Here is a 22,939-nt window from a genome sequence, read left to right as displayed (position 1 = left end):
TGTTTCACATGTAAATATAACTTCATATTGGCTGTTTCAGCGGGGAAGCCTTTAACAAGTAAGGAAGAAATCAAAGGGATTCACTGGGCCTCCTGGACCTGTGTGAAAGGTCCCGAAGTGAGTGGGATTTGGCCCAAGTACACCGAGGCCATTGACATCAACTCGGTGGATGCCAACTACAGTAGCTCAGTGCTGGTGTCTGGAGATGACTTTGGACTGGTCAAACTCTTCAAATTTCCTTGTCTGAAAAAAGGTAAGGCCAAGGAGATGCTTCGCGGGGTAATGATCTTCTCTGGATTCTAGACACCATATAGTTAGGCGGTTTCCTTACCTGTTCACCAGACACTTCATTTTCTCTTGTCTACATTTATTCTTCACTTGTTAGTTAGTTAGTTAGTTAGTTAGTTAGTTAGTTAGTTTGTTTGTTTGTTTGTTTGTTTTGAGACAGGGTTTCTCTGTGTAGCTCTGACTGTCCTGGAACTCACTCTGTAGACCAGGCTGGCCTCTGACTCACAGAGGTTCACCTGCCTCTGCCTCCCGAGTGCTGGGATTAAAGACGTGCCCCATCACCGCCCGGCTTCACTTATTTTATATAGAATGTGCTGTTGAGATCTTCTGCTTTTGTTGTCCTATGTGATTTTGCAAATTTAAGTCAGAATTTGTAAAGAGTTAATATCATGTGACTTCCAAGCCCATGTTTTACATTTCCAAACAATCATATCTTATGTTTATGGGAACAAATATTCATGATTTATACTGTTTTTTTAATTCCTTTAACATATTATAACTTAACTTTTTGTTCGTTTGTTGTTGTTATATTTGTTTGTCTTTCGAGACAGGGTTTCTCTGTGTAGCCCTGGCTGTCCTGGATCTCGCTCTGTAGACCAGGCTGGCCTCGAACCCACAGAGATCCGCTGCCACTTGCCTTCTGAGTTGCTGGGATTAAAGGTGTGTGCCACCACCACTTGACTATAATTTAACTTTTTATGTGTCCACCTAATTGCACTTATACAGGAAAAGAAAAGCAAGTCTTCTTAAACATGATTAAATAAAAGTGACAGTTCTACTGGTGAGGACCCCTTGTCACCAAAAAGGACTAATTTTGCAAGACTTTTTTAGAGAGAAATCAGACTGAAAACAACATTCCCTGTACTCGGGTTTTGCATTTTAAGCTTAGAAGACTGATGGAGTCACCTTGTAATGATCCAGTGCTTACTCTGCACACTTAGAGAAAGCCCTCCACCGACTCTCCCCCGTCTCCGCTGTGCCCTGAAAGCTGGATCTTAGGAGAGTAATCGGATATGTTGCTGCCTGCAAACTTTCACTTGATGATTTTTTTAAATTAAGGAGGGATGAAAAATGTAATCAAAAAGTAATTTTCAGTTAGCTGGCAGCTTTGAAACAGTGACAATTACAGTACAAAATGGAACATAAAATGCATAGAGAAAAATGCATAGAGAAAAAATGCATAGAGAAACCACAATGACTTGCACTGGACAGAGTGGTCATCAGCTCAAAGTGCTTACAGCACAAAAAGGTTGCAATGTGCCAAATTCAAGTCCACTCCACCTGCTTAATGTACCTTGTGGGTAACAGGGCATAACTTGTTTAAACTAATGTGCATTTAAGAGTAAGTTGGTTATGTTAGAAAGTATCTAGGAATTCAGAATTCAGGGAAATCAAAGACGAGATCAGAAGTAACCTACTGGCCTCCAGTGTCAGGACCCAAGAACAACATGAACTCAGAGTTGGTGTCCTCTATGTATCTTCAAACTTTATGAATGGACTCCAGTCTTAGAAATGGATGGGTGTAAGGACCCATTACTAGAGCCATGGTGGTGGTATGAATAGTGCTATAAAATTAGACACCCATGGATTAAAAATAATCCTGTAGGGAGGCACACAGAAGGTAATCAAACGAAAGAGGACAGGTGGACAGCAGGGTGACATGTGATGGGAGAGTGAGCCCTCCTCAGCCATTTGCTGAAGATCAAGGCCCTCAGAGAAAACCGAATTCTACCTTGCATAACACACAGTTTATAAATCTTGCAATTTTGCCTGTGACCTTCAGGCTTTTGTGCCAAAATTACTGGGAAAAAGTTAATAAAAGTATGTGGGAATCTTGGCAGGAATAAGAATTGATAAAACTTTACTCTTTATGAAGCAGGGAACTATTATCAAATGATTCTAAGTGTTAAGGCTGTAGAAAAATAAACATGAGCACAGACATGGATGGCAGTGGCACATGCCTTTAATTCCAGCACTCAGGAGGCAGAGCCAGGTGGATCTCTGTGAGTTCGAGGCCAGCCTGGTCTACAGAGCGAGATCCAGGACAGCCTGGGCTACACAGAGAAACCCTGTCTCGGAAAACAACAACAACAAAAAAACAAAAACAAAAACAAAAAACACATGAGCACAGACTGATGACTGTGAGCAAATGTGGGAGACTGAACAGGCTTTATAGTTTTCTATATAAAGCAAACAGACCTCACAACCAAGTTAATTTGACACATTGGGAATTACACATATGTATATATATTCTGTTGTGCAGAAATTATATGTAAGTGCCCTACAGTTAATGACAAGTACTGAATTGATATTTTTACACAGCCTGAATAATTTGTTTCTCATTTCAATAATTTTCAATCCTTTAGAATCAGTAATGACAATTTGTCCTGATGCCATGTAGATCACATCTGTGTGTGACTACCCACGCTTGGGTCTCATGTTGTATGCAGTGACCAACTGCTATAGATTGGGAAGTGGCATGACCAAAGTCTCTGAAAGATTACTTTGATTCTGTGCAAGATAGGTTTTTAAGCATTTGTCTGGTAGATGGTGTGGCGAGGATAGGTGTCAAAAGAGATGGATGATTGGTTTAAATAAAGCTGAAGGCTTTGTTGCTAGACTGGATGTGGGAATGGAGGGAGCCAAAAAAAGAGCCACTGAGAATGTCTCCTGAGTTTCAGGCTTGTACAGTGATGTCGAAGGAGGCAGTGTTCTAAGATATGGGAAATGAGAGGAGGAAAAGCTGCTTGTGTAAGGGAAGAGTGTGAGAGTGTCAGGGGAGCCCCTCAGTCTGTCACATCCAAGTTTGTAGGTGCCTGTTAGACACCCAAACAGACATGACTCTTGTTCCTCCAGGGAGCACTCCAGGTTAGCAATGAACAATTGGTGCTCATGGGCATGGAAAGATTTTTAAGCTATCTATGGACGAGGTCAGTGGAGAAGAGATGAGGGCTATACCCAAACCCCCCTTGGACAAACATCCAGAGGGAAATCTCATAGTCACTGCTTGTCCCAAGGAAAGTTTTGGGAGAGGATGTGCCTCTGCTTACTGGACAAATATTTGTCAAGTGCTATGCTAAGGTATGAAAATGCTTCACTATATCAGCCCAAGTCCCTGCTGCCATGGAGCTTTTGTTCTACTGAGTAGACACAGTGGATACGAAACTGCAGAGTGAGTTCCAGGAAAGGTGCCAAAGCTACAGCAAACATGTCTGATGGTAAGAAATGCTGTCAAGAAAACAGGAGATGATCGGAGACAATGCTGGGCAGAGCATCATACTGTTATTGTTTCTACTAATGTGACCAAGGGAGGGCTCACTGTTGGGGCTTTATGGCCAGACACCTGCAGAATGAGAGAACCAGGCATTCAGATATCCTGGGAAAGAGCATTATGAAGAAAGAACAGCAAATACAGACTTGGAGGCAGAGAACACTTTGGCATGTTCAAGGAACTGCCAAGGAGCCAGTGTGTCTGGAACAGAGTGGCGGGGGGAAGGGTGGAAAGTGGGGTCAAAGCAGAAAGGGCTCCGTGTCAGTGGCCTGGTTCCAGCCTCCTGAAGGCGCATCTGTACCAATCCTGCACAGGAGCCTTACCCCCAAATCTAAAAGCTTGTATGAGAAACGATCTCACGGGCTTTTGTGGCAGTGGAGGATGAGGTTTGAGTAGAAAGAAGTGTCGGGGATTAATATTGTGTGTTATAGTCACCTGGAGGCTAGGACAAGACTCGCAGATGTGACTTTCAGCTGAAGACCCTCCACAGACTGCTTAAGTGTCCTTAGGATATGGCATGGCCCAAGAAAGATACCAAGGAGAAGTCTGCAATGGCTTCTGCCTCTTCTCTGATGTCACATACTTTCACTTTTACTGCTTGTATCTGAATTCTACTAATGTTTGTTTGTTTTGTTTCAGGTTTTTTGTTTTGTTTTTTGAGACAGTTCCTCTGTGTGGCCTTGGCCTTCCTGGATCTCACTCTGTAGACCAGGCTGGCACTGAATTCATAGAGATCCACCTGCTTCTGCCTCCCAAATGCTGGGATTAAAGGCATCTGCCACCACTGCCTGGTGAAGACTATTAACTTTTATTTATATTTATTTATTCTTGGCCATCTTCATTACCCACTGAAGAGATAGGTTAAGTGATCTCTGTGGAGGGAAAAGGCTAGCTCCACATTTTAGGATCTACAGAGATGTAGGAGGGATATTTTGTTTATTTATAGAGACTGCCTGCTTTATCTTGCATTTAAACTAAGAATGGGTAAGATGTTAATTCTTGCATTTGTTTTTAGAAGCCCTGAAGCAGTAACATTAGTTGGAGCAGATTTAACTAAGCCTTTAGCTGTAAAGCTTGAATTTGAAAGACATATCTTCAGATTAGTGCATAATGGAATAATTGAGATCTCTTGGGGGCATTTGATTATTGTAATATGTAAGACTAAAAATATGTTTCTGATATATTAAATTTTTTTATTTGATGTGGATAGGATGTGATTGCTTTTTAACAAATGTTTTTAAAAAAAATAATTAATCTCAAAATACTATTTCAGGAGCCAAATTTAGAAAGTATGTGGGCCACTCTGCACACGTCACGAACGTCCGTTGGTCCCATGATTTCCAGTGGGTGTTAAGCACAGGAGGAGCGGATCACTCAGTTTTTCAGTGGAGGTTTATTCCAGAAGCTGTCAGCAATGGCTTGCTGGAAACCACACCCCAGGGTAAATAACAGTCATAACTTTTCCATTTCTTTATTTTTTACTTATCATTCTAAAGAATATTCCTAATATCTATTCTGGAGCTAAACAGCTAAGGTGGTTTTCAAAATTCCATTTATATAATATTTTTTTTACATAAGGAAAAACTTCTGAGGGCCGGAAAGTTGGCTCAGTGGGGAAGACCACTTGCTGCTCTTGCAGAGGACCAGGTTTCAGTTCCCAGCACCCACGTGGTGGCTCACAACCATCCCTATCTCCAGTTCCAGGGGATCCAGCACCCTCTTCTGATCTCTGAGGGCACCAGACATGTGTGTGGTACACATGCATACATGCAGGCAAAACACTCAAACACATAAAATAAATGTAAAGAAAAAGGAAAAAGCTTTGGAGTTTTGTATAGGATGGTTCAGTGATCTTCTTTGAAGGGTTTCGCTTATGCAAAGCTCAGGCTGTGACTGGAGGTTCACACTGAAAAAGTGACCTTTGAGGATAAGATGGAAGCATGCATGTCAGCCCCTTGGGGAGACTGGAGCAGAGGACCTGCTCGGTGTGTGAGGTGATAGGCAACTTCAGGGTGCAAAGAAGGCACTGAGACAGTGGTCTACAATGGAGGCCTAGATGACCCACGTCAGGGGTGTATAGTCTTTTTATTTACATCTGTTTGAGGTGTCCATAGGGATAAGCAGGCGATAGAATAGTGATGCAAGTCAATGTGTTTAATAATATGACTCTGTAGGGACTTGACCATGGCAGTTTCTAATGCTTGGTGAATATGTTGAAAAACTAAAGAGAATCTTGATGGTAGTAAGTGCTTAGAGTTTTCTTTAGACCCACTTTCCTGTTTGGTAAATCCTATACTTTTTAATTTTATAAAATATAATTTAAAACCTAGAAATCCTACTATCTAATTAAAAAAGAAGAAAAAAGGGAACCAGGTGTGATGGCACATGCCTACAATGCCAGCACCAGAAAGTAGGGCTAGCCTCTGGAGTTCAAGGTCATCCCTGGGGCTACTTGAAATGTCCTTTTGATCATCAGCATCTCAGCTTTTTCCTTGCCTCTAATGGGTTCTGTCTCTGCAGAAGGTGGTACTGATTCCTACAGTGAAGAATCTGATTCAGACTTATCCGATGTACCAGAACTGGACTCTGATATCGAGCAGGAAGCTCAGATCAATTATGATCGCCAGGTCAGTAAAGACAGCACAAAAGCCTGTAGTCAGTTCAGTTTCAACATTGCTCAGAAATGGATGGAGCTTAGGCAGAAGAAAAATGTCCACATCTTGCTTTTGAATGCAGGTTAACAATAAAGCATTGATTACCGTTAAATAGTGAGTGAAGATGTTCAGTGGTTAGATCTCGGGCTGCTCTTCCACAGGACCTGGGCTCAATTCCCAGCACCACATGGTGACTCACAGCCATCTGTAACTCCAGTTCTACTGTCCTCTCCTGGCCTCTGCAGGTGCCAGGCATGCAAGTGGCGCAGACACATGCATGCTGACAAAACACTTTTACACACTAAATTAATGTTTTTAATTAAGTGGAAGGGAGTTGTTTAAGTTTTCAAGATCAATTCTGAACATTTAAGGTTTTTTATTGTCATATAAAGCTTTATTATATACATGCTTACATAATTATTATTTTGCAAAGAAAGATGCATATAAAGTACCAGTTTTCTCATTTCCTTAGCAAATCATAAAAGTGTACATTGTTTTTTGCATGGGTACCCTCCAAGAATGGTAGCCTGTGTGTGAGCTGTTATCCTTTTTTCTTGCTCAACTTAGACAGACATTACCTGTTTATTTAAAGTAAGCCCAGTTCCAATGTGTATTCTCTCTCCAGTAAGAACCTACTTCTAGCACAAAAGTTGGCAAATCCTATCCAGTTTTCCCCCACAAAGGTTATCATCATTTTAGCAGAAAGCGGGGGCTGTTAAAGCAGTGCTTCAAAGGACTCACCACACCATGTCATGGCAACAGCTGCAGAGGTCCGATTTCCTCCCCTGTCATTTGTAGAAGTAACGGTTTATAGGTATGTGAAACAGATTCTACACGTGAACTCGGAGTGAATAGGACATGAGGTTCCAGACACGTAACTGTCAGTGTTGTCCAGGGAAACATACCAGGTAGGCCTGTGGCCGCTACCACACGCCAGCTGTCTTCATTTGGCTAAGTGGCTTGTCCCCTTCCACATGGCTGCTGCTTAAGATCATGCTGACCTAGACTTCTCCGTGTGCTTCTGATGTAACTCCATTGAAGCACAGAATTGACTGCTCTTCTTCCCGTATCATTTCTTCTTAACTTAGTGCAAAGACGGTGCAGGCAGCCGTTCCCTTCCGTCCACGTGCAGATCACCTGGACTGTGTATTGATAAAGGTATTATGCAGCACAAGCACTACACGGGTTTGGAAGGAAACTATAACAGTGAGAGTATTACACAAACGCTAAGCAATGCACCCAGGGATAATAAGCAAACAGACATAAGATCTGGGAGCAGCTGCCATTCTGTTTAGTTGGCAGCTTTTTATTTAATGGTGCTAGGAAGCAGTGGCAAGGTATGCCCGTTGAAATCCAGGTCTTGGACTTGCTTATTATCTGTGATTTATTTTTCAGTGCCTCTTCATATGTTGGTTTACAATATTCCCAAGTTATTCCTGAGTAGAGCCCTTTATTCTGTTCTACAGATAGGAAATTGAGGCCCATGATGCTATAACATATGACCATCTAAGCAGTAGAAATGTCCCAGAATTCAGAGCTCTGGAATAGTCATTGACTGGTTAAAAAAAAAAAAAAAAGAATGTGGGCTCAGATGAATAATTATTTTTAGATTGAGAAGTATGGTTCATTTTATCTAAAACAGACAAAACAAACTTTTTTTTTTTGATACCTTAGCCAGGTCCTAAAAGGAAACTTTATTATAGCTTATTTCCTGATTTTTTTTTAGTAATATAGTTGGTCAGACTGTTGTGGGAATCTTTCTGGAATAAGCACACCGACATTCATTCATGACAGGGAAGAGAGGTGGTGTCACCAGTGGGTCAAGCCACGACAGCCCCTGAAAGGCTTCGGTGATGAGTCCAATTTGTGTTCTCTTTTTTACCCTAAAACCACACGGTGGTTTGAGCAAGCAAGTGAGATTTTACAGAAACTTACGTGGCTGTCAGCAGGCTGTTCAAGGCAATGACCCATTGTTCCAGCTATTCCCCCAGGTCGTTCTGTTCCAGGTAGCAGGTAAAGTCATGCTTGGCAAATAGGCAGTGCATAAATAAATCATTATCTAATAATTAGTCTTTTTATCTTATTCTACTTCAAAATGAAAATTTCCTGAATATGAGAAATTACTAACAGATTGTGTTTTTTTTTCAAGTGTGTTAAAGTAGTTTTTGAGAATAAAACCTAAGAGAGGTAAATAACAGATTAATTTTTATGTACATTTAAACTTTAGCAAATGTTCTTCTAGCAGCAGACTTTGAGTTTTGGATTGGATCAATAGAATTTCAGACTCAGATCTGTCAAAATCCATGAGGCCAGGAAGGAAGGAGGCCCCAGAGAGCTCCTGTCTTACATACCATCAGGGATTGCTTGCCTGTGGAAGTGAAATATATTTAATTAATAATTCCTTTTCTTTCTTATTTACTAGAACATCAACTTCATTTATTTTCTGGATAAAATTACCTAAGAAAGCAATAACAAATCAAGGGAGGAGAGGAAATTATTTTAAATCTCAGGTATTTGAAAGATTTCTTGGTAGTTTGGTTCCTTTAGGGACAGTAATACTGAGCCTATGCTGCATAAAACCCACACTGTATTGAAGGGGTAGGTGGACTCCCTTCAATGCCAGGACACTGTTCAGAAGCCTGAGCAGGGGCGTCGGCTAAACTTTTCTGTTGTGCTTGAAGGTTTACAAAGAAGATCTACCTCAGCTAAAGCAACAAAGTAAAGAGAAAAACCATGCAGTGCTCTTCCTGAAGCGGGAGAAGGCTCCTGAGGACAGCCTGAAACTCCAGTTCATACATGGGTAGGTGGCCTGCCCTGGGGACCCTGAGTTCCTTCCTTATTGTGACTCAGTGCAGTTCCCTGGTTGGTGCTGTGGCCCTCGCAATGCGGTAGGCTCTGGACGTGGCATGCTTCATGTAGTTCCACGCTGTAGCCGCCACTGCTGTCTCCATCCTCCACCCTCCAGGCCTGGGCTCTTTCCCCGAGATCCAGATAATTTTTCCCATATGCCCAAGATCTCTTTTGTAAAATTTATATATATAGTATATATGTATATGTATATGTGTATATATGTATATGATATATGTGTGTGTGTATATATAGATATATATCTCATATTGACACCTAGGTATTTTCATTGTCAGCTTAAACAGTTGAGAAGAATATGAACATATCTGGTATATTTTAAATACCTCAGCCATTTAAATGTAGCCCATAGAACCCAAATGTCATGTTTCATTCCTGCTATTGTCAACTTTTAAAATACAGAAATAACTACTTCTATCATAATATTTTCTATCATTCACATTGTATATAAATTTTTATATCCATTATAATTCTGCCACAAAATTGTCTTTGTATATATTCGAGGGTTTTGGACACTGTATCATACCATCTACAAGGAAATGCAGTGTAAGCATGGAAACCAGTGCACTGTAGAACACATACATGCACAGTACACTCAGGCAAATGTGTGCACACATATGCATGCAAATACTAAGTAAAATGTAGAATAAAAATAATTCTAAGACTGCATGGCTTGTCTGAAATGAGATGTGTTGAGTGTGTAAAATAAACTTCAGTTGTAAAAAAATAGCAGAAAAAGCATCAACTATCTCATTAAAATGCTTTTATATGTTGATATGATGATTTAAATGTGTTGAGTTAAAAGTTCATGAAATAGGTTGATTTTATTCTTAGAGATAAAAGCTCACTTTGTAGCCCAGGCTAGCCTCAAACTTAAAGAATTCTGTCTTAGCTTCCTCGGTGCTATGTCATATTCTTCTGATCAGACCAGATTAAAACATAAATGCAGATTTGTTGGGTGTTGTTCCTGGGCCGGTTCACCAGTCCCAAAGAACAGGGCCAAGGAAGTCACCTGCCCAGGCTAAGGCAGGGAGGTGATGATGTGCCAGCCAGGAGCCGGGACTGTTGCCAAGTATGGTCAAAAGCTCAGCCCCTGGGCAGGCACTTAGCTGAGCTGGTCATGTCAGAAAGGTGGGTTGCATCAGCGGCCAGAAAGGCGGAACTGGGCTTTTGGCGCCATTCCTTTGTTCAGAGTTTTCCCAGAGTGGGCAGGGTTGGGGAAGTAGGGCAGATGGGGTTTCCCGGCTCGTGCAGAGGGAGCGGAGGTGTAATAAGAAAATGCTGTTACCTATTTGGCTCACGTGTTTTTGTTAGACAGTAGTACTGTTAATTTTTAAAATTCAGTTGTTACTGGAAAAACTGACCAAATCAATATTAATACTACATATTAATGTATTTAATTCTTTTTTTTTTTTTTTTTTTTTTTTTTTTTTTTTTTTAAAGATTTATTTATTTATTATATATACAGAAGAAGGCACCAGATCTCATTACAGAAGGTTGTGAGCCACCATGTGGGTGCTGGGAATTGAACTCAGGACCTCTGCAAGAGCAGTGGGTGCTCTTAACCTCTGAGCCATCTCTCCAGCCCCTAATGTATTTAATTCTTAAGCACAGAAAACTTTTTTGGACACTGTTTTAATAAGATGGTGTGTTGTGGTGTGTGTGTGCGCGCGCGCGCGCGTGTGCACGCGTGCTGTCATGGGTCTGTGCATGTGCACATGCATTGGGGAGGGTTGAAGATCAGTTGTCTTCCCTAGCCACCCTCCACATCAGCAGTTCTCACCCTTCCTAATGCTACAACCCTTTACTACAGTTCCCCATGTTGTGGGGACCCCAGTCATAAGATTATTTCATGTTGCTTCATAACTGTAATTTTGCTAGTTATGAATTGTAATGTAAATATTTTTGGAGATAGAGGTTTGCCAAAATGGTCAAACCCCACAGGTTAAGAACACAGCACGCGTTATTTTTCAAGGCAGAGTCTCTTCCTGAAACTGAAGGTTACCTCCTGGCTAGTCTGTCTGGCAGTGGTCTCCAGGAATCTGCTTGTCTGTCACCCATGGCTGGGGTTCAAGCAGTGACCACTGACCACGGCACATCACTTCTCTATGGCTGCTGGGAATCCAATATGAGGGATATATGCTTAAATAGCAAACATCGACTGAGCTCTCTCCCCCGCCCATAGTGAGGCTTTCACTTCAGATAGCTGTGTATACGTTGTTTATGGATAGGATGTGGCAGAGTTTATTTAGCACTGAGTCTATGCTCACTTTTCAGCCTTTTTTTTTAAGATGAAGGCATTGAGTTAATTCTCAGAAATAAATAGGAAAGACCACAATACTAATGTTTTTCAATTCTCTAAACTCTTCCTGTATTATAAACTAAAAATAACATTTTGATTTTGAAATTATAAAAATGCTAATTCATCTATATTGTTCAATAAGGTATCTTTTTTATTTTGTTAAATAATTAGCACTTGCTTTATAAAAGGATGCATTAGCCAATAATTAAGAGCTGTTCACCAGATGTGGTAGTGCATACCTTTCACTGCAGCACTTACTTGGGAGGCAGAGGCAGGCAGATCTCTGTAAATTTGAGGCCAGCCTGGTCTATATAGTGAGTCAAGATATACAAATCTACACAGTGAGACTCTGTATCAAAAAAATTTTAAAGTTATTCTGTTGTATTTGGAATTGTCTTGCTTTGGCACCCCAAAGGTACCATACCCCAAAGGACTAGATAGATGGAAGATAGAAAAGGAAGCCTGAGCCTCATTCTAGACCTGTCAGAAGGAGGCTTAGATTTCTTTGTTGATTTGTTGGTTTGTTTGGAACAGTCTCATGTAGCCCAGGCTAGCCTTAAACTTGCTATGTAGCTGAGGATGACCTTCTGCTTTTTCTACATCTGCCTCCCAAGTGCTGGTACTGAAGGCACAAGAATTGCTTTTAGCAAAGAACATGAGTAGTGGTTGTAGGTCTAGAAGCAGATTCTGTGGAAAAATCAGTCTCCATATGCCTCCACTTGCACAGCTCACATCAACGCCATTGCTTTGCCTCAGCAGTCCTGCTGCATTCATCCGTGTGCTGTCCTTTCTTCCACTGTGCTTCAGTTACAGGGGCTACGACTGCAGGAACAATCTATTCTACACACAAGCTGGAGAAGTGGTGTACCACATTGCTGCAGTTGCTGTGGTATACAACAGACAACAGCACACTCAGAGGTTGTACCTGGGGCATGATGATGACATTCTCAGCCTGACCATCCATCCAGTGAAGGACTACGTGGCCACTGGACAGGTGTGTGACTAGAGCCTAGCAAAAGAGAAAAGGCAGTTAATTTCTAATCCAGTTTACCTAGAATAGAAAGAAATGGGAATAAATATAAGGCATGAAGCTGAAGGTTCTGAGAACATTGGGGAGGCAGAGGTGGGACACAGGGGAAAAAGTTAAGACAGAAAGACAGCAAGGTTGACATTTACAGTGGTGCCCCCAAAACTCCCTTAACAGAAAGCCATGACCTGGGCAAGAATGTGTGAAAACCCAACGTCAGTCTACAGTGAGCTTCTTAGACCTTCAAGCCTGTTTCTTCATCTGGAAAATACTAGGCCAGACCAGATTGTTTCCAGTTGTCTTTCTAGTTTATAAATCTATGTTGCTTTATTTCTGAGCTCTGTTTGACCCTAAGAAGCCATGCTATCATCATTGCCATGAATGTCTAGTTAACAACACACATCCTATTACTACAGGTTGGAAGAGATGCTGCAATTCATGTGTGGGACACACAAACTCTAAAATGTTTGTCATTATTGAAAGGGCACCATCAGAGAGGAGTGTGTGCTCTGGATTTTTCAGGTAAGCTCTCACTAGCATCACAGAATATGGGTCTGTGGCCAATTTTTTAAAAACATCCTCCTACCTGATTGAGTTCTGATTGTAGTGAGGTAAGCTCTTTGCATGTCACCTCCCAGCCTGAGGCTGGAAGCCATATGTGAGGACCTCACCGAGAGAATGTGGCTTTTCGATTACACAGCCTTCCCATGCCCCTTTCAATTCCTATCAGTCAGCACCTGGAGTTCACACTGAGATTTGAATCTGCTCGAATGATTGAAATCAAGAACAGCTGTTGCTGTAGAAACTCTTAGCTGCAAATGTCTAGTGGTGATGAAGACCATCAAATTTAAACCAGACATGTGGACTTTCCCCTGTAATCACAACCATTGTGAGGCCGAGGCAGGAAAGGATTGCCATGAGTTGGAGGCAAGTGTGCATTATATAGGGAGTTCCAGGACAGCCCAGAATACAGCATGTGACCATGTCTCAGAAAACAAAAGATCAATTCTACAGTTTCTTCTCCAAATAAATAGTAGCACATTGCTTCTGACTTAGAATATAAAGAGCTAGAGAGAGAGAGCTACAGACCAACAGATGGCTGCTTCATTAGGATTTTGGAAACAAATTTCATATTTGGAAAGAAGAATTTCCAAATTAAATTACGAACTCAGCACCATAAAAATCCTATTTGTAGATGCTTCTGTCTTTAGAGTAAGTTTGCTTGAAGCTAGAATCCCATAGTGGAAATCTATTACAGGGCTGGAGAGATGGCTCAGTAGTTAAGAACACTGGCTGTTATTTTTGGAGGACCTGAGTTCAGTTCCCAGCACCCACATGATAGCTCACAACTGTCTAAAACTCTAGTTCCAGGGAATCCAACTCCCTTTTCTGGCCTTCCAGGTGCCAGATATGCACATGGTGTGCATAAATACATAGAGGCAAAAGACCCAGACACATACAATAAAGAAATATTTTTTAAAGAAGTCTGTTACAGATGTTACTAGATAATTTTAAACATTTCATTGTAGAAATTGGGTCAATAGAAAAACAAATCCTAACCTTTCAAAATAAATTTGATTGTGTAATTTCCCTTTTCTGAATAGCATCAGGTGTTTTGAATCTACAATAGAGTAACTAAGTGCTAAGACTCTGCAATCTCTTCCCGTTGTCCCTGGTCCTCTCCTCTCATCCATACCCTCTCACCTGGTCATGCTGCTTTAATGCTGCTGGGGCATTAAAGTACCCCACGGATAGAGCGCTTGGCCAGCGTCTGCTGGGGCTGTACCCCACTGACAGAGCGCTTGGCCAGCGTCTGCTGGGGCTGTACCCCACTGACAGAGCGCTTGGCCAGCGTCAGCACTACAGTGAATAGAGAACACAAAATGGGAGATGAAGGAGGAAAGAGGGGGAGGGAGAGGAGAGGGAGAGAATGGAAATGATAAACTTGCATTAGACAGTCAGCGGTTGCTGGGCTTTTTTGTAAAGGGGGAAATGTGTTAATGCTGATCTCATTCCATCCTACTTACTCCTGGAAGACAGTCATCTCCACCATGGATTCACTTGGCTGGCTGACTTAGTTTTCTTGGATGGAAGTTGATGACGTCATCTTTTCTTGGCAGCTTTTTACCCACTAGCCCCTTCTTGCTTCCTCGCCTCTAACTGCAGTGTGCTTCACTGTCTTTCTGCTCACGTGCTTTGTTCGGGGTTCCCAAGTCTTAAGGAGCAAAATTGACTTTTTCCCTCCATCCTATCAGGCAGAAATAACCTGCCCCTTCGGCCTCCTGCAGCTCACTGTTGAAAGCTTCCGTGGAACCTGTCAGGGGCCTTGTGTTGCTGTGTTCTGTACAAACAGTGAACTAGGGTGTTCAGGAGTGCCCATCTCGCTGCCCCCATAATACATGTTGTGCTGTGGACAGAGAATTTACTTTAAAGAATGTTATGAATTAATAAACACATGAAGTTTTGCTTAATGAGCTTTTATCCTTCCTCATTTGGGAAAAAATGTCTATTTTCTTAGCAATTGCAATATAAGGCAGTGTTTTCCTTTATTAAACTTTCAGATTCTCACATACTGTAAACTACACAAATATGAGTTGCTATGGCATTACTAAGAGTTTTCCACAAGCTCCTGTGGTTGTTGAATTAGTAGAAACGAGGGTCGACAGTTTATTCTTAAGCTAGTAGGCCTGTGTGGCAGGAAGAGGCATTCATACTGAGGGAGAGAGTTCCCAGCAGCCCACCTGCACATTGTACGCTAAGATTCCATCGCAATATGCAGTGCATGCAAATCTTAGGCATCAGGAAGTTTATTGTAGTGCAGTTTTACAATGTGTGCCATAAGTCCTTGACAAAGTTGCAAGATCTAAAATAAATAGAATGTTAGTTCCTGTATGACTCTATCCCAAGGCTCCAGTGAATTTCCTCATTATTTTCTTTTTAACCCATAGCCTACTACTCAAAAGTTGAACTGCCTTTATCTCAAAATTGACTTTACCTACAGATACATAAATGCTGTGGAAAAGTCTTTCTGTACGCTGTGAATATGTGTTGCTACTATTAGTTAATAAAGAAGCTGTTTTTGGCCTATGGTAAGGCAGGATAAAAGCCAGGCAGGAAATCCAAGAGAGATACAGGGAGAAGAGGGCGAGTCAGGGAGATGCCAACCTGCTAGCTAAGGAGCAACATTCCAGCAGACCAGTAATGCCACGGCCACCTGATATACACAGATTGATAGAAGTGAGTTAATTTGAAAGAGCTAGCTAGCAAGAAGCCTGAGCCATTGACCAGACAGTTTGTAATTATTATTAAGCCTCTGACTGTTTATTTAGGCACCAGTAGACGGGAAAGATTTATCCAGCTACACATAAGCATATATTGACATTGTTTTATAATAATTTTAAGAGACTTTATTTAAAATTTTTCTTACACATATATATTATATATATGTTATATATATAAATATACACGTAGTACATATATTATATGTTGAACATATTCTCCCTGCCCTGTTGTTTTTGCTCTTTGGGGACCTGCCACCCAGCTCCCAAATATCACACATGCAGGCTTAGTCTTAATTATAAATGCCCAGCCTTGTCTTGGCTTGTTTCTAGCCAGCTTTCCTTAACTTAAATTAGCCCATCTTTCTTTTGGCTCTGGGCTTTTACCTGTTTCTATTTCTGTATCTTTCCCTTTTACTCTGTTGCTGGCTGTGTAGCTGGGTGGCTGGCCCCTCGCGTCCTCCTCCTTCTCTAGCTCCTTCTTCCATCTCTTTTTCTCAGATTTCTCCTCTATATTCTCTCTGCCTGCCAGCCCCATCTACTTCACAGCTTCACAGAGTTAAACAACTTCAACATAAACAAAAGTAACACACGTTAAAATAATATTCTACAACACTGCCCCATTCTGCATCCTCCCCTCATAGGTCCCTCCCCATTATCCTCTTTGTTCACCTAAATAATTTTACTTCAGTTTTCACTTAATATATACACACATGGGTATTTATATATTATATATTACAATAGATAAATACATGAATATCTCTATAAACTCTAAGAACCACAAAGGAGAGAAAACAAGATATTTGTCTTTTAGAGATTGGCTTAATTTTCTAAATATTATCATCTACAGTTGCATCCATTTTCCTGAAGACATAACTTCATTCTTCATTATTGCTGAAGACAATTCCATGATATTTATAAACTATAGTTTTTGTAGCATGATTTCTAATTGGTCTTAAAAATAAAAACCCAGAGTCAGATATCAGGGTGAAAGCTGAAAGATTAGAGAAGCAGAGCAGCCAGCCACTAGTTCTTACCTCTACGAAGTCCTCAGCCAAAAGAGAGCTGAGCTCCTGTCTCCTCCCACCTTATACTCCTCTCTCTGCCCAGCCATATCACTTCCTGTCTCCACCTCCCTAGTGCTGAGATTTTTTGGTGTGAGCCTCCAAGGGCTGGGATCAAAGGTGTGTGCCACCACTGCCTGGCTCTGTTTCTCTTTTAGACTGGATCAATCTTGTGTAGCCCAGGGTGGCCTTGAACTCACTGAGATCCATCTGCCTCTCTTGAGTGCTGGCATTTAAAGGTGTCTGGCCTGGCCTCTAGTGGCTTAGCTCCACACTCTGATCTTCAGACCAGCTTTATTTATTAACTCGTACACAAAATACCACCACAAGTTTTCTTATCTATCCCTCTGCTTGTGGACACCTCAGTTGGGCTTCGAGTCCTTTGGGTACAGACAAAGGAGAGCCATAGCTAGTAGATCTACTTCTAGCTTTCCTTTTTCAGAAATATCCACACTGATTTCCATGGAGGAAACATAAATAACTATGCTCTGGAAGGTTAGGAAGACACTTATTACAATAGTGAAACAATAAAACCTAGAATTTTTTAGGATTATGAGATTCCAATATATCTATGGTTTTGGTAACATTGAAAATTGATTCAATAATTGTAACAAGCAATTTTGCCATATTTAATTAAAAAATGTACTTTAAAATATCAATCATGTGAACTATTAGTATCTCTCAAGCTGAACAAAAAAAATAAACTATCACCAATTTTCTGTGAAAATATGTAATGTGCATTAGCATAATAAAATAAAACAGTAATACAACTAGAATTTAATAATCATTCAAGTACCATTATGGGGTAAGGAAACCAGATGCTCTAGGAGTAGCTAGGGAAAATGATTCTGTCAATGATCTTCATCCCCTGCCCATATTTAAAGAAATGTCTTTGCTTCCTTTAGAACAGTGGCAAGAATAGATGAATTTAGCCCTTTTATTATAACTGTATGTGTTTTCTTGTTTTCACACCAGCCTGCTTTGTATTTCCAAGACAACTTGTTTTATGAGTTCTTGGGTGTGAAGTACTTCTGCTTGTGAAAAGCATTTTAGTTTTAACAATATAGTCCCCATTTCCCAGATAACAATAGCTGATGAAGATCCCTGGGAAACTGCATTTTGTCTTTGGGGTTAAGTATAGTGTCGGTGTATAAGTGGCTAGAAAGGAGTGTAGTTGGTGGTTTGAGAAAGCACCTGAGAGCCATTCAGGAACTTTCTCTAAGATCTGTTGTGAGTGATTCATTACCACAAATGGTTGCCTGTCCCTGATTTTGGCGGGCGCAGCGACTCTGCTGGGGTCCCCTGAAGCACCCTGCATGCTTGCTTACTCCTCCTCCCTGAAGCTCCCAGCAACTTCAGCTGCTCCTCCCATCCTCAGGTTCAAATGGGAAGGGGCAAGTGGTGCCAAAAGGCCACCACGTGGAACAGGCTCCTGCAAGCAGAGAACCTTGCTCTGAATGACATATTAACCCGGATAGGAAAAAGGTAATGGTGTCTTCTGGAAAGAAAGCGGCTCAGTTCACACAGCTGTAATGCTCACGTAATGCTCCAGAGTTATGTAGTTGGTGGCCCAGCTATGTGCCTCAGAACAGTCACCTGGTTCAGCTCCTTGTGGGGGTCTCATGGGGACCAGCCAGTAGTACTTTGTATTTTATTAGAAAAATAAGCTGTCTTGGACATATAAAGCAGGCCAGGGTGAAAACAAGGCAACACATAAACAGTTATACAATGGGGACAAATTAATCTATTTTCGCCACTGTTATAAAGGAAACAAAGATACTTCATTAAACATTGGCAAAAAGTGAATTTATATTCTCTTATTCAATTGAGCAGCACTTTTTTGTAAACTGAGGCCTTTCAGGAGGCTCAAGTAGATTTGAATTTCTAATAAGAATTTATTTGACATAAGTAAGTTCCATGTAATATAAATATAAATATGCAGCACCAATTCAGATACTGCATGAGACATAGAAGACATTTTTCATTGCTTCTCTGAAATTCCAGTTTGATATAAGGTGTTCTCTACTTTACCCTAGTTTGGGGTCTATTTCTGGCCTGCATTTGAAAGTAAGAGTTGATAGCTTGAATGGATGAGTCAACCTAAGGAAACAGCTTTTCATATCCTTGTATGTCTTTACCTTAATGGCGGTCCTGTGTGAAGGAGAGGAGCCCTGATAAGGTGATGCAGAATCTCCTAGCAGCTGCAGGGTGGGAGGAAGGGGTCCTGGCCCTGTGGCATTGATGCTTTGAACCCAGCCTTGTAAGGAGGCACAAAGGAAATGCTTATTGTTTGTGCCTCCTCTTTCATCTTACAGGGAAAATGCACATTAACTATATTTATTTCAAATTTAATTGTATATTCATTACACTTAGAACTTTAAAAAAAGCCTAAATATCAAAAATTGTACCAATAGTTGATAATGGTATAAACATTTAATAATAAAGTTATTACAATAGTATTATTAACAATAATGTATTACAATAGGTGAGAAAAGATTAGCTGACAGCTTGGTCAAGGTGACCTTGCTTTTGTTTCTCAAAGTGATTTATGTAGCAGGCTTTCTTGAACCACCAGCCCCAAATCATGACATGGAGACTTATTATTAATTAAAAATGCTCGGCCTTACTTAGGCTTGTTTCTAGCTAGCTTTTTTTTAACTTAAATTAACCCATTTCTATTAATCTATATGCTTCCCTGAAGCACATTTACCTCATCTACGTACTGTTCATCCTGCTTTCCTGCTTCCTCTGTGTTTTTATTTGGGAGCTGGTTGGCAGTCCAAAGAAAATGCCAACTACAGATTTATGTGGAGAAAAAGACAAGTAGGCTTACATCAAGGGTAAGACTACAAGAAATTTGGAAAAACAAGTGTGTGTGTGTGTGTGTGTGTGTGTGTGTGTGTGTGTGTGTGTGTGTGTGTACAATTATGTAATTTTTTTATGTGTGTGATCCTTGGGCTCAAACACAGGGCCACGTGTCTGTCAGGCAAGCTCTGCACTAATGAGCCACTTCCCCAGCTTAAAACTTTCTTCACACATATTTTCTAAATGTCTATAATGAGCACATTTCATTTGAACTGGAAAAATAAGAAATCAAGAACTTTTATTTGGAAGGTCATCTTTTGTAAGAATGTTTGAAGCTACATTTTATTTCTATAATGTTCTTAACTTGACAGTTAAACCAAGGTTAGGCTTTTTAGATATTTCTAGAGTTGAAAATAGCTCCAGAGTCACAGAACCAAATTACTCCCAGTAAAGTTCTGAAGAGTTATCTGTCACAGAATGAACAAGGCTCATGTCGCTTCCTTGAGAGGCCCTACTGACTCTGTCTTGGGTTGGAAGTGTGGTCAGTGGCTGACTGAGCTCACTAGCCAAGGGTGTGCATTCAGAAACTGGACTATTGTGGTCACACATTTTACTGTTTCAAATGTATTTGAGTCTAAAGAGTACTGTTGAATTTCCTGTTCCTCTTTGCAGTATATAAACTGTTTCAGCTTCTCACCGAAGAAATGGCTTGTTTGACATTTGTGTTGTTTTCATACAGCTGATGGAAAATGTCTGGTGTCGGTTGGTTTAGACGATTTTCACAGTGTTGTGTTTTGGGACTGGAAAAAGGGAGAAAAGATAGCCACAACCAGGTAAGGATGCACAGAGCACTCAGGACACACTGCCGCTAGCTCACCTCAGTGAAGCTCAGCCGTCTCCACCTTTTGTTTAGTGCTTATCTTCAAACTCAGATGAAATTCAAGTGGAAACTTAACACCTATGTGAACACATATCACTTCCTTTCATGGTGCCAAGCCTGATGTTCAGCAGTAATGTCTGATGAGAAATTAGAAAATTCTAGAATGTGATGGGCAGTGGTGGAGCACGCCTTTGATCCCAACACTCAGGAGGCAGAGCCAGGAGGATCTCTGTGAGTTTGAGGCCAGCCTGGTTTACAGAGTGAGATCCAGGACAGCACAGAGAAACCCTGTTTAAAAAAAAAAAAAAGAAAGAAAGAAAGGAAGGAAGGAAGAAAATTTAGAATGTTCCCCAGACCACTCTTCATCACACCCCTTCCGTAATACTTCCATTATATCTAGAAAGCTTTTTTCCAGCAGCAGAAAAATGTGTGCTTCGCTTCTTGTTTTTCCTGTCTTAGAGGCTGGGAAGGACTGTCAATGTCACTGGAGTCAGAAGCACGATTTGTCATGAGGCCATGGCCTGTTGGGAAGGAGGTCCTATCGAGTGCATCTGCCGCTTGCTTTCAGAGCAGGCAAATTGTTTCCCTAATCTCCACACCCTATAAATAGACTCTCCAGACCGACTGCTGTTTATAGCCCACCTGTCCTCCCTTACCCCAGCTTCCCTTTCTGCCTCATCAGCACTAAGTCCGAACATGCCTGTCTACTCTCATCTAGCTCAGCCATGTGCATGGCCCGGTCAGAGGTCAAGACTTGGCAGCCACAGTCCAGGAAGGCAGCTTGTTGCCCAGGCACAGGCTCATACCCTCTCAGTTAGTTGTGACCTACATTACCAACATCCTGTGTCACAATATCAAAGTTAATGGACTTGAACTGTAATGTTTGCTTTTTAAGTTAATACTGTCTACTACTGTGTTACATGGGAACAAAAGTTGTTTGTATTGAATGAAGATCTGCAAATTGCTGGAGACAGAGCAGAGCTGGAGCCCTGAGGACTGCGTCTGACCTTAAGAGTTGCTCTGAGATGGTTGTCGAAATGGAATTCTTGGCAGCAGTGACACTCATAGCTCTACCTGAGTGTGCTCTCTCTTCTCTTCTTACTTCCTGGTGTCCCTCACTCTAGCCCCACTCCCCTCTAGGCTCTGTTTCCCTTCCAGACTGAAAACTGAATTTTAGTTTAGTATTCCTGATAAGGTACTCTCTGCATGCACATTATCTCCAGAAAACTCTGTGTCAACATTGAAAACTCAAGATCTCCTCTGCAGCTGTGGGTGACTCACGGTTGCATGTCGGAGACACTATGAGGAATAGAAGGAGTACATCTTAGTATTAAAAAGGATATTTTACTTCTGTTTAATTAGCACAAAGCAAGCTAATGTTGTCATGTTAGTAACACAGTTTTTATTCCAAATTGTTCCCCAGGATTAAGTCCCATTCCAAACACAGGAAACCTGCAAAAAGGATTGCCCTCTAAAAGTATTTTTTTTTTTTTTTGTAATGATGGCACTAATGAGTACTTTTTCCCAAGTAGAAGGTTAGGGACCAGTAAAACTCTGTGGGAGAATACTAGATTTTTTAATTACTAAATGAATATAAATATTTACATAGTATTAATGCTATTTGCACAAATATATAAATAACCAACTAGTTAAATAAAAAAGAATGTAGTATGGCCTTGAATGATGCACTGTAATAGGTAAAAATCTAAAACCAGGTGACAGAGAAATCATGCTGTATGGAGTGGCCCCATCCTGGCTTGCAGAACCCTCTTAGCTTCTGAGTAATTGCTGCAGAGGGGCTACGTGCCACCCCTAGCTTCGCCCTGAGGAGTCTCAGTCATTGCCAGCCTTGCTTTGAACAAAGCCTGACCGCTATCCTGTTCTGGCATGACAATTACCCCACAACACGTGGTTACCTGGGATGAGAATGACCCCTTAGGGATGGGGCACACAGTGGGTAGTGAGATACCCAGAGTCCACATGTACCATCTGCACCACACTGCACTCTTGGGATTGCCCTTCATTTATGAAGGTGTGTTACGTGAATCTGCTCATTATCAGCTCAGGAAAATAGACACATTCAGAATTGCCAAATGGGGTCTTGTAAGGTCTCCATTGAGATTTGAGACCCTCTGTTTGGATGTATTTGTACCATTGCTAATTTCATGAATGATTTCAGCTACCTATTTACAGTGGAATTTTTAGATATATGTTTATCTAAATATATTTTTAGATATGGTTACAAAACTAAATTTCTTTCAATTTTTAAAAGAAATTGTTGGTATACCTACTTTATTTTTAAGCTTTGTAGTAGCACATTAATTTTACATAATAATGGGTTTCATTATAATGTTTTCATACATGTAGATAATGTATTTTGATTCTATTCACTCCCCATTATCCTGTCTTGTTTCCCTCCCACTTGTTCCCAACTAGTCAACTTCTGTTTTCATGGGGTGTGTGTGTGTGTGTGTGTGTGTGTGTGTGTGTGAGAGAGAGAGAGAG

General features: G+C 41.0%; 1 protein-coding gene across 4 annotated transcripts in view; it reads left to right on the top strand.

Moving 5' to 3' along the window:
• Nucleotides 1-22,939, top strand: part of Eml6 (EMAP like 6) — a 294,744-nt gene that overhangs the window by 185,146 nt on the left and 86,659 nt on the right. For all 4 annotated transcript variants that reach the window (XR_013042863.1, XR_013042864.1, XM_076546155.1 and 1 more), the window contains exons 11-17: nt 41-253; nt 4,833-5,000; nt 6,080-6,186; nt 8,895-9,013; nt 12,188-12,374; nt 12,824-12,929; nt 20,294-20,387. Coding sequence is in view for 2 of the 4 variants with exons in the window: in XM_076546155.1 (XP_076402270.1) it covers nt 41-253; nt 4,833-5,000; nt 6,080-6,186; nt 8,895-9,013; nt 12,188-12,374; nt 12,824-12,929; nt 20,294-20,387 (994 nt within the window). In the remaining 2 variants the exon portion in view is untranslated. The remainder of the gene's footprint in view (nt 1-40; nt 254-4,832; nt 5,001-6,079; nt 6,187-8,894; nt 9,014-12,187; nt 12,375-12,823; nt 12,930-20,293; nt 20,388-22,939) is intronic.

This window comes from Peromyscus maniculatus, chromosome 10, assembly GCF_049852395.1.
Source record: "Peromyscus maniculatus bairdii isolate BWxNUB_F1_BW_parent chromosome 10, HU_Pman_BW_mat_3.1, whole genome shotgun sequence".
NCBI classification, from domain to species: domain Eukaryota; kingdom Metazoa; phylum Chordata; class Mammalia; order Rodentia; family Cricetidae; genus Peromyscus; species Peromyscus maniculatus.
Note: the sequence above shows the minus strand (reverse complement) of the source record. Positions and strands in the feature narration are given on the sequence as shown.